Source organism: Mirounga angustirostris, unplaced genomic scaffold, assembly GCF_029215605.1.
Source record: "Mirounga angustirostris isolate CCGP_5_RB_7025 unplaced genomic scaffold, mMirAng1.0.hap1 SCAF_3, whole genome shotgun sequence".
NCBI lineage: Eukaryota > Metazoa > Chordata > Mammalia > Carnivora > Phocidae > Mirounga > Mirounga angustirostris.
The window spans coordinates 23,221,483-23,233,562 of NW_026991711.1; the positions used below are offsets into that span (position 1 = coordinate 23,221,483).

At 35.5% G+C, this 12,080-nt stretch overlaps 1 protein-coding gene across 1 annotated transcript; it reads left to right on the forward strand.

Annotated features, from left to right (window-relative positions):
• Positions 1-3,669: 3,669 nt before the first annotated feature.
• SLITRK6 (SLIT and NTRK like family member 6) lies at positions 3,670-11,477 on the forward strand. Its single transcript, XM_045869600.3, has 2 exons — positions 3,670-4,272; positions 6,722-11,477. The coding sequence occupies exon 2, from the start codon at positions 6,746-6,748 to the stop codon at positions 9,266-9,268; it is 2,523 nt and encodes an 840-aa protein (XP_045725556.1). The 5' UTR covers positions 3,670-4,272; positions 6,722-6,745; the 3' UTR covers positions 9,269-11,477.
• The last annotated feature ends 603 nt before the right edge of the window (positions 11,478-12,080 follow it).

A 12,080-nucleotide genomic window follows, 5' to 3' on the forward strand; every position in this document is an offset into this window, starting at 1 on the left:
ACTGGGGAATACACATTTTCAAAAGTATATACAATTTTAAAGAAAACTTTTGGTTTGAAATAAGAAACAGGAAACATGCCTTTGTTAATGTTTGTAAAACTAGTGCACAAGTTATCTACATTTCTGTAAATTTAGATGTTTTTTGCAAATATCTGTAATATTGAATTTTAATAGCATTTTCACTAGTTTCAATGTAATTCCCTGATAGTACAGAGCTCATAGGAATGTTATTTCCCAAGAGTTTGTTTAGAGTATTTTTTAATAATTACATACATACTTTCAAAGTGACACTAATTTAGGATTATTTCTGTGTTTAAATATTTCTTAAAAGAAAGAAATCATTGATAAATATGTAAAATCCATCTACAGTATTATAACTCATAAAGGGTCACTAAGGGTTCTAGTTTCTACCTTCAGAATATGTAAATATGCCTCAGTCTACACCACAGATGGTGCAAAGACCTCTCTTCAAGCCTTCCAGATTCTTGTGTTAAAATCAATCAGACATATGTTTTCATTTTACTACTTAAATGTGGCAGTGAAAAAGGTGGACAGATGCTCTGATGTAGAACTTGTCCTATACAGCACAAATCAATCTCTTTCATTGTTATAATTTTTTTCTTTCCTGTTTCCAGTGCTTAATGTTGGTCTTTTCATTCCACTTACCCCACATACATCATCAGTCCAACAAATTTCGTAGAGCATTCTTCATCTGGTCTTTGTCACCATTAGATATGCAAAATGATTCCCCACCCCGGACCCCTTCCTGCCCTCCACATCTGCAGAGAAGAGAAGACATTCTCCTGAGTCCTGGTATCCTAACTGTGCACTTTGTGCACTGCTGCTCTAAAATGACTAACAGAGGGGCCCCCCCGGGTGGCTCAGTCGTTAAGCGTCTGCCTTCGGCTCAGGTCATGATCCCAGGGTCCTGGGATCGAGCCCCGCATCGGGCTCCCTGCTCCTTGGGAAGCCTGCTTCTCCCTCTCCCACTCCCCCTGATTGTGTTCCCTCTCTCGCTGTGTCTCTCTCTGTCAAATAAATAAATAAAATCTTAAAAATAAATAAGTAAATAAGATGACTAACAGAGGTAGGTTTATTTCTTCTGACTGCTTGGTATTCTTCATTGTAATTAGAATACTTTCATATTTGCCCTTGAAGATGCATATTCAAAAAAGTTAGAAGTCACAATAAGACACAAGGTAGAGTATGTGATTAAAATAATTGCTGACTTTTTAACACTTTCCAATATGGAGTCACTGGGGGTAAATTATGATGAAAGATTAATAAAATCTAGTATTTATTAGGATCACTTAATGAATTCATTATCAGAATCTGGGGAAAGCTACACTGGAAAATATTTTTCCATGTAACAATTGGAAATTTAAAAATGTTGTTAAATGTTGTTCGACAATCAATAACATGTTCTGCCATAAGCATTTTGGAAGGAATGGCAGAATTATTGACTTAGTGAAATAACTGAGGAATTACAGTTAACAAAATATAGAGAAGAGTGGATTTAGCCATAATCATTTTGAGTGTACTGTTATATATTTTACTATTGAATTTAAGATAATGCTGAGTAATTCCTTATCAATACCACTCCTTTGAACTAGGTTAAAAGTTACAGAATGCTTCTCAAACAATTATTTACCTAGTCATTCTTTGTGTTCCCATGCAAAACCTAGAGAAAAAGTAAAGAATAATAATTATAAAAAAGCCACATTAGTTACTTTTCTTCCTTTCCATTGAATTAACCAGTAATTTATGCATGAGGACAACTTGTCATCTATGGGCAAGGGATTCAACATAAATAACTTGGAATATGTGCAAGGTGCATATTATGGATAAAATAGACATACTCAAATTGGAGGAAATGAAAGAAACCTATAGGGAATTTAGGTCTCTTTGTCCATATGTCTGTTTGAACCACTCTTCCTCCACAGACTTCCAGAACATTTCTCCTGTGGCCTTACTTCCAAAGCCAAAAGGAACACATTTGGAGAATTATGTGTACAGTGCTGGAAGGGAAGCCATTCTACTTCCTTGTTTTCCTATTGATTCTAAGTCAGATTTGTCACCAGCTATCTAAATCATTAGATTGATTTAAGTTAATGCAACCTGGCTGTCAGCTAGCAGCAAATTATGCCTGAGATTAATTCTTTACCTTGATTTTCTCTTATTTCCTTTAGTCTTTCATTCCTTACCTTTCTAATCTTTCCCCACCCCCTTATCTGTATCATCTCTATTTCATCTTAAAACACACAGTGTCATTAAAAAGAGTGAGGAAATTAATGAGTGGAAGAATATAATATAAAGGAATGTGAGAATATTCAAAACCCATATCTTTTAAAGCAACTATTCCATGCTAAGGATATGAAAACTTTATGAATTTGAGTGGATAACTGCAGACAATCATTAAATAATAATCCAATCTGATATTGTCCCATTTTGATGATTTAACCTACATAAAACCTCTTTTTTAAAAGTAGCTTTTTTGGGGGCACCTGGGTGGCTCAGTTGGTTAAGCAACTGCCTTCGGCTCAGGTCATGATCCTGGAGTCCCGGGATCGAGTCCCGCATCGGGCTCCCTGCTCAGCGAGGAGCCTGCTTCTCCCTCTGACCCTCCCCCCTCTCATGTACTCTCTCTCATTCTCGCTCTCTCAAATAAATAAATAAAATCTTAAAAAAAAAAAAAAAAAGTAGCTTTTTTTTTTTTTTTTCCTGAAATGACACCTAATATTACACAGGTAGCCTCTAGAACCTCTGGTCAAGGGTGTTTCTAAACATAGACTATTTCAAAATGAATAAATAATAGCATCTAGTATATTCATTGTGGATGTGAAAAAGTTCAGGTACTTAGAATGCAGGTAAAGAAGAATGATTTTTAAAACACAGGCATTTTGGGGAAGAAAGAAGGAACCTGACAGTTGAGAGTTTTATAAGTGATGATTCAGAAACTTTGGAGAGTTGAAGAAACAAGTAGCTTTTTACACAGAAACTTTTTAGGGAGAAAAAATGCTCTCTCAGCTAGTACCATAAAAATCATGATATTGTAATTTCTACATACTCACTCAAACTTGTTTCATTTCACCTGAAGAGACATCATTTCAGATTTTTGAGAGTGTTAAGCAGTGTTCGATTAACGAAACCATCTGTAATAAAGATTCTTGGATGTATTTTAAAGTAATCATATTGCCATTCCAAATAAATATTATCTTCCCTGCAAAAGAACCTCATTTCTGGTCTCATTACTGAACATTAGCTGTAGGGAAAGAAATTATGAAGTATAGGACTTGGGGTCTCCGAAGAAGTGAGGCTTTAAAAGAAATTTAAAGGGTGCATAGGAAAAGGCAGATGTGGCAGGAAAGTAGCTCACGTTAACATTAAAAAAAAAAAAAAAAAAAAAAAAAACTAGCACACCATTTCAACCACAAATACCCCTAAAACACAAAGAAAACAAAACCTGAAGCAACTACTCCATGTGCAAACGGGAACAGTCCTGTCCTGGCTGAGAATTTAACATAACTCATTATTTAGCTTCTATCCAACACACAAAAAAATTACACAGCATTTAAAATGGTGCATAATCATTTCCATCAAAATTTACTTGCACTCTCTTTGGTATTAAAAGGGAGTGGAAAGGCCATTTGCAGAAAGAGGAGGAGTTGAGCGGTCCCAAGGTGGAGCTGTCTCTTGTTAAATGACCCCGGCTGAGTAAAGCGCTCTGCTGGGGAAGGGCTTAAGGGCTGAGTCAAAAGCCAAGAAGTCTCTTTATTTACGCCTACCTCCCAGCCCTTGGCAATCTGACTAATAACAAACTGAGCTAACAAGAAAGACTAGAAAGGGAGGAAAGAGAACACTGCTGCAGCTTGGATCTACAACCTAAGAAAGCAAGAGTGATCCATCCCAGCTCTGGGAAACATCTTGTTTATTTACTGCACTCGGCAGCTTGCAAATGGTTAACTATATGCAAAAAAAGTCAGCATAGCTGTGAAGTATGCCGTGAATTTTAATTGGGGAGAAAAGGCAACTGCTTCAGGATGATCTAGTATGCACTCTGCCTGAAATATTTTCAATAAACTGCTCAGCATTTAGTCTTTGAGCAGAGCTGTTTAACTTAATGAAGCAACGGGACCTGCCAAAAAGTGATGTTTGAGAAGAAAGCACGTGGTGGTCGGTGTTTTCTTTTTTAATAAAGAAACTGAATTTACTTTGAACATCTTGTCCAGCTGTGCATTACGGATAACGTCAGGAAGGGTCTCTGCTTTACCGGTAAGAGGAATGTTTCCAGGCTTTTCTGTCTTGATACCTCTCTTTGCATTATCTTAAAGTGATTGAATTTGTATGTTTGCCCTTTTAAGAAAATAACTTTGGATTAAAAGCGATCCAGTGTCACTCTTACTCATTGGCACAACTAAAGCTGTAGCAGATGCCTGTTTTCTCTGAGCAACAGACAGCTGGCTCTACAGAAGAACAAATAAAATAAGACGCCACGATTTCTTGCATAGCACGCAGTTTGTTATTGGAAACTAAATATGTGTGCTTTCTGAAGGAACGACCACTTCCAAACACCACTGATGAATTTTAAAATATAAGCAGAGTATTAAACGATTCTTGGTATTTTGTATGCTACTTTTATTATTTCCTGGCTTGATAATAGATATTTTCTGAAAATATGTAAATGGAGATATTTTTGACCTCTTTCACATTGGATCGGGTGTTATCAGTACGGAACCCGTCTTCAAATTTGTGTGCATCTCTGAAAAGATTCGAAATTGTTCCCTAGGACATTTTGCAGAACATAAGATGAATATAAGATTAAAACAGTCACTAGAGATTGTCATCTGAAGTTATTTACTATTTTCTCAAGATGCTGTGTCTGGTGAAATGAATCATATTCTTTCTTTGAATCTATGAAGAAGTACTTTTAGTGTTTGTGGAAGCTAATCCACAAGTTGAGGACTCCAACTACAAGCTGTTGGATTCTAAACATAGACTCAGAGCTGTTTAAAAATCAATTTCCCCAGGGAAAAATTTAGTCTGCTAACTTTTCCTTTATATAGAAAGGCACTATACTGTTTTATTTCTTCAGCTGCCTTTTACCATTCAGAAACTTCATACTATATATGTTTTCAATAAAACAATGTATTTTCATGGGATGAATTTTTTTTTCTGGATTATTGATTGGGTTTGGGAATGTTCTGTCTGATCTGTTGCATCTATCTGATTGTGAATTTTAGGTAGATTCAAAGTTATTGTTCACATTCCATTAAAAAAATAAAAGCAGATACCATTCGGAAAAGTTGAAGAGTTTTGAGATATGGTGTTTATTTACCTTTCCTTTTAATTTGTGTGAATTTAAGATACACTAAAGAAAAGAAATGCAATTAAATACATTAGAATTATATGTATTTATCTTGTCACTGCTGTCATCTCAGAATTAGAATCTTTTTAAAGAATTGCTATTTCAGGTACATGTCTTAAATTTTTAAGGAGCTGGAGTATGTGATGTTGTTGTCCTGAACTGTCATTTTTCATTTACCAAATTAGAGTTACCCTCAGATGTTTTAGTAATAGTGCAGTTTGTTTTAGAGTTCATTGTGACTTTAAGCCTTATAATAAAGGAGATCCACTGCTTAATTACGTGATGACATTCCGTGCCCTAAAGCCAGTTTCAAGACCTTGTTAGAAAGTCATTTGCTAGAAGTTTATGTGAGGCATTGTTTATGCTTTCATAATAGCTAGAAATGTGTTTTAAAGCTCGGTTTTTCTTCTTTAGGTTTATGATATTAACCTTATTCATAACAGAATTTAAAAGCAGCAGGAAATACCCTACCTTTAGAAATTCAGTAGAGAGTGTGACAAAGGTGAAATTTTAACAGGCACTCTTAACCATATATATATCTAATACTATCGAGCTTATACAAACTGCCCTAGACAGCATAGTTAAAACGAAATTCTTTTTATAGTGCTCTAATTTCTTTCATCGTCAGAGACTTATTTTCTTCAAGGTTTTTAAATAGATAACAAAATTAATAAGTATTGAGCCAAAATCAAAGCAGGTTCAAACATAGACACAATTATTGGATGGTATATTGTGACATCCAGTTCAAAAATACAAATAAATAGAGGAAAAGCATTATGCATGCATATGTGCACACATAGATACCTACATACTGTTTTTTTCTAACTTTTCCTAACATTTTGCATTCCCTACCATTTTCTCTGTTTCTGGCTAATATCACATATTTGTCTTATACTGTAATCCTTCAGCCTTAGAGTCATCAACTTTATGGTAAAAAAAAAAAAAAGAAAGAAAGAATCAGGGTCTTTGCAAATATACACTTTTGCATCATATCAAGGTACCAACGGTCCAATTAAGCAACACCTCTCTCATCTATAAAATGAAGTTTATTTGACAAATGTGAACACCCCCGATGATATAATATTTTAAATTCTCCTTGAATTTAAAGGAGAATTTGAATTGTAAAAATTTTACATTTTTATCATAGTGCAAGTTAAAAGTGAACCAAAACATGCTTGTCATAGTATGAGAAAAAGATAAGAAGAAAGGTAAATGTAACAAAGTATTCATATTTTCTGAGTAATTACTACATTTTTTTTCTTTTTAGCGGAAACCTTATTATTTTGTAATCACCAGGTTCATCTCCTCCCTGCATCTGCCTGCTAAAGTACATTGCTGTTGCATTTTGTTTTACAGAATCAAATTTCATCACATGACAACATGAAGCTGTGGATTCATCTCTTATATTCATATCTCCTTGCCTGTATTTCTTCACAGTCCCAATCTCCAATGTCCTCAGCCAGAGGTTCTTGTGGTTCTCTTTGCAGTTGTGAGGAAAAAGATGGTACAATGCTAATAAATTGTGAAGAAAAAGGTATCAAGAAGTTATCCCAAATAAGTGTGCCACCATCACGACCTTTCCACCTAAATTTATTAAATAATGGCTTGACAATGCTTCGCACAAATGACTTTTCTGGGCTTACCAACGCTATCTCAATACACCTTGGATTTAACAATATTGCAGATATTGAGACTGGGGCATTTAATGGCCTTGGCCTTCTTAAGCAACTTCACATCAATCACAATTCTTTAGAAATTCTTAAAGAGGATACCTTCCATGGACTGGAAAACCTGGAATTCCTACAAGCAGATAACAATTTCATTACAGTGATTGAACCAAGTGCCTTTAGCAAGCTCAACAGACTTAAAGTGTTAATTTTAAATGACAACGCTATTGAGAGTCTTCCTCCAAACATATTTCGGTTCGTTCCTTTAACCCATCTAGATCTTCGTGGAAATCAGTTGCAAACATTGCCTTATGTCGGTTTTTTAGAACACATTGGCCGGATATTGGATCTCCAGTTGGAGGACAATAAGTGGGCCTGTAATTGTGACTTATTAGAGCTAAAAATTTGGTTGGAAAACATGCCTCCGCAGTCTGTAATTGGTGATATCATCTGCAACAGCCCTCCATTTTTCAAAGGAAGTATACTAAGCAGACTGAAAAAGGAATCAATTTGCCCCACTCCGCCAGTGTATGAAGAACACGAGGATCCGTCAGGATCATTACATCTGGCAGTAACGTCTTCAATAAGTGATAGTCGCATATCAACCAAGACCACATCCCTTTTGAAACCAGGCACCAAAGCACCAGTTTTGATACCCTATATTACAAAGCCATTCACTCAACTTCCAGGACCCTACTGTCCTATTCCCTGTAACTGCAAAGTACTGTCCCCATCAGGACTTCTGGTGCACTGTCAAGAGCGCAATATTGAAAGCTTATCAGATCTAAAACCTCCTCCACAAAATCCTAGAAAGCTTGTTCTAGCAGGGAATATTATCCATACATTAGTGAAGTCTGATCTAGTGGAATACTTCACTTTGGAAATGCTTCACTTGGGAAACAATCGTATTGAGGTTCTTGAGGAAGGATCATTTATGAATCTAACAAGATTGCAAAAACTCTATCTAAATGGTAACCATCTGACCAAATTAAGTAGGGGCATGTTCCTTGGTCTCCACAATCTTGAGCACTTGTATCTTGAATACAATGCAGTTAAGGAAATATTACCAGGAACCTTTAACCCAATGCCTAAACTTAAAGTCCTCTATTTAAATAATAACCTCCTACAAGTTTTACCACCACATATTTTTTCTGGGGTTTCCCTAACAAGGATAAACCTTAAAACAAACCAGTTTACCCATCTCCCTGTAAGTAACATCTTGGATGACCTTGATTTATTGACTCAGATAGACCTTGAGGACAATCCCTGGGATTGCTCCTGTGACCTAGTTGGATTGCAACGATGGCTACAAAAACGGAGTAAGAACACGGTAACAGATGACATCCTCTGCACGTCTCCAGAGCACCTGGCCAAAAAGGAATTGAAAGCACTAACTAGTGAACTCCTTTGCCCAGGTTTAGGCAATAACCCATCCCTGCCAACTCAAACTAGTTACATAATTGTCAGTACTCCTACAACCACAACTACGGCCGATACTATTTTAAGATCACTTACTGATGCTGTACCACTCTCTGTTCTAATACTAGGGCTGCTGATTGTGTTCATAACCATTGTGTTCTGTGCTGCAGGGATAGTGGTTCTTGTTCTCCACCGCAGGAGAAGATACAAAAAGAAACAAGCGGATGAGCAGATGAGAGACAACAGTCCAGTCCATCTTCAATACAGTATGTATGGCCATAAAACAACTCACCACACTACTGAAAGACCCACAGCATCACTCTATGAGCAGCACATGGTGAGTCCCATGGTTCATGTCTATAGAAGTCCATCCTTTGGCCCAAAGCATTTGGAAGAGGAAGAAGAAAAGAATGAGAAAGATGGAAGTGAGGCAAAACATCTCCAAAGAAGTCTTTTAGAACGGGAAAATCATTCACCACTCACAGGGTCAAATATGAAATGTAAAACCACAGACCAATCAACTGAATTTTTATCCTTTCAGGATGCCAGTTCATTATACAGGAATATTTTAGAGAAAGAAAGAGAACTTCAGCAGCTGGGAATCACAGAATACCTACGGAAGAACATTGCTCAACTCCAGCCTGATATGGAGGTCCATTATCCTGGAGCCCACGAAGAGTTAAAGTTAATGGAGACTTTAATGTACTCAAGGCCAAGGAAGGTATTAGTGGAACAGACTAAAAATGAGTATTTTGAGCTTAAAGCTAACTTACATGCTGAACCTGACTACTTAGAAGTCCTAGAGCAGCAAACATAGATGGAGAGATCGAGGGCTTTTGCAGAAATGCTGTGATTCTGTCTTAAGTCCAATCCTTGTAAATAAGTGCCTTACATGAGTGTGTCATCAATCAGAACTAAAGCACAGCAGTAATCCTATGGGAAAAAAAGAAGAAAAAGAAACTCAGGGATCATTGGGAGAAGCCATTTCATTGTCTTCAGGCAATTTTGCCTGCCCCTAATAAAATAAATCCTTGCTGTAAATCATCCAAGGATTATAGTAATATTTCTCCATATACTTAAAAGTGTTTCAGAAAAGTCCTGTTGCACATCTAAAAGGGTTGAATATTTAAGCAACCCTTATTTTCTTGAATTACTTTACCAGTGGATGAAATAGAATTGGGTTTTGTCATTTAAGTTATACCTGTATATGTAGTTATTACATGTAAGGAATATATTGTTTATATAATCAGTATATACCACAAAAAAAGTACATTGTCACATACACCTAATTTTCTTGCAATAAAGGCAAAAGCAACTGGAACATTAAAATTATGACTAGTAATAGTAAGGAAAAAATAGAAGGTTGAATTATATAGGCCCAAAACTGAACATTTGAGGGTTAGAAAAATGTCACTGCTATGCTTTCTGAATTTAAAAATAAGAGTCATTAATAGTTCAGGTGGATGAATAAGCAAACTTTTTTGGTTTTTCTGCACATTTTGTGTGGACAATCTTATTGTCAATGCTGCTGTGAACTAAGGTATGTCATTTGTGCTCAAAGATTGATTCTTGTTCTTGGGATATTTTTTAAATGCTACTGATATTCAAATGTAAATATGATTAGTGGATAAATTAAGTTTGGTTTCTTTCATAGCATTAATCCTTTGTAAATTTGAATGACCATGATAGACATATGTTTCTTGTGGCAAGTAATAATTCACAGGTATAAAACAAATAGGAAACATCGTTTTTAAAAATTTTTATTAATGTAAACTGATAGTTGCCATAAATTAGTAGCAAAAGGCACGTCTAAGGGTAAGTGGTTTAAGTTGCCTCAAGAGTGGGACAATGTAGCTTTATTTTACAAGAAAGTATAGCTAGATTTCTATGAACTATTTATTCTGTACAGTTTTGTATATTTTTGGTTCACAAAGGTAATTATTCTTGGGTGCCTTTCAAGAAAATTAAAAATACTGCTCACTACAATAAAAATAAAATGAAAACTCTCTTTTTAAATGAACTTTCTTCAATTAGTCTGATCTGTAATTCAGTCAAGTCAGGATTAACACACACACATGCATGCACTCATGCACATGCATGAGAAGGAGATTTCTGTTTGTTATCCACACATAAGCATCTTGTTCACCATCTGCAAAAAGGCCATTCAGTGTCTGGGTATGATTGACATGGAGCCAGCCTAAGTCTGACCTGTAGTTCTCCCTTTCCAGCAAATCTTTTTCCACTCAGTACAAATGAAAGTGATTTATTTTTCTTCTTTCTGTTTATACAATCAATGATACAGCAGATTTTCACAAGGCAAAATAGAATTAATCAAGGTGATCTAGTTCTGTTTTTTGAACACCATGCAGATCCAAGCACAGAGTTGGGAAGGAACATATTTCAGATTAGAAAGACTTTCTTTAATTCACTTAATACTATTTTAGTGATCCCTGAATGTTCTATAAATGTTTTGGTTTTCAACACTCAACTGTCTGCAGTACTAGTAAATCATACATTATTTCCTTGATTTTGAATAAGAAGCCTTTCTGTTGATAAAAACATTAGGGATCTGTGCTGCCTGGTATGGAGACTAATTATGTGTCTATTATCAAGTCCTATCACTAGGTTTTCTTTTAAATCATTGCATATATTAATAGAAAACAATTAAGAATTATGTATTAAAAGGTTGAAAACCTAAATTTCTCCATGAATGCCCAAGGTTAGAAAGAACAAAGTTGAGAATTCTTTTTAAAGTTACACTTACTAAGGGGAAATCTGGGTGCACATGGGTTGCTATAAATATTTATCCACTAAAAAATTCAGCACTATAATGAGTAATAAATACTCCAAAGCATGATTTTAAAAGTTATTTTCTAAAAAGAACAAAGCAACAGCAGATTTCATGTTATTGCACTTCTCCTATTCACTAGGAAATATCTGCCAATATTTTCTGATTCCAATCAAGTGCACAGAGGTATTAGAAAGACTTAAGAAATTCCCATGCCTGGAGGACCCTTGGAATGGGTCCATGAATGTAGACAGAGCCATGTCCTCAGGAACATTCTTCTCTTTTGAGTGGGGGAATTTTTTTTTTAATCTTTATTCATTTGTTAAATGCCTAAAGTAATAATATTCATTCTCCAACTTATCTCAAGATGGAAGAGAGTCGTTTATGAAGTCATGTAAATATATCCTCCAGATTAAATATAACTGCAAAACTAAAACCGTATGGGAGTCTGGATATAACTTACAATGATGTCGCAATCATTATGGTTTCCAAAGGGTAGCAAATTTTAAAGGCTTAAATGTTTCATTCATGATGCGATCTTTCTTATATGATTTGTTTCCCTATTAGAAGTAGTTGAGAGTTGAAAAAACTAGTGATGGTCTTTAATTCTTACTGGGTCTTGTGACTTGTGATAATCACTCAGAACTTTGATGATTTTACCTGCATTTCCTATTTCTTCTCACTCCCACTAACAACAAATTTTTATTACAGTCTCTGTTTGATTCTTTACTTAAGTGGCCAGTGTGGTTTGTTTCTTCAACTAATTGTTAAGAGTCAGAGTCCCAAGTCTGAATTCAGTATACCCAGCCTTATTCGGATGTACCTAGGCATTCTAACAAAT

What these genes read in the sequence shown, in the direction of transcription:
- SLITRK6 (XM_045869600.3), top strand. Translation starts at nt 6,746, where the DNA reads ATGAAGCTGTGGATTCATCTCTTATATTCATATCTCCTTGCCTGTATT.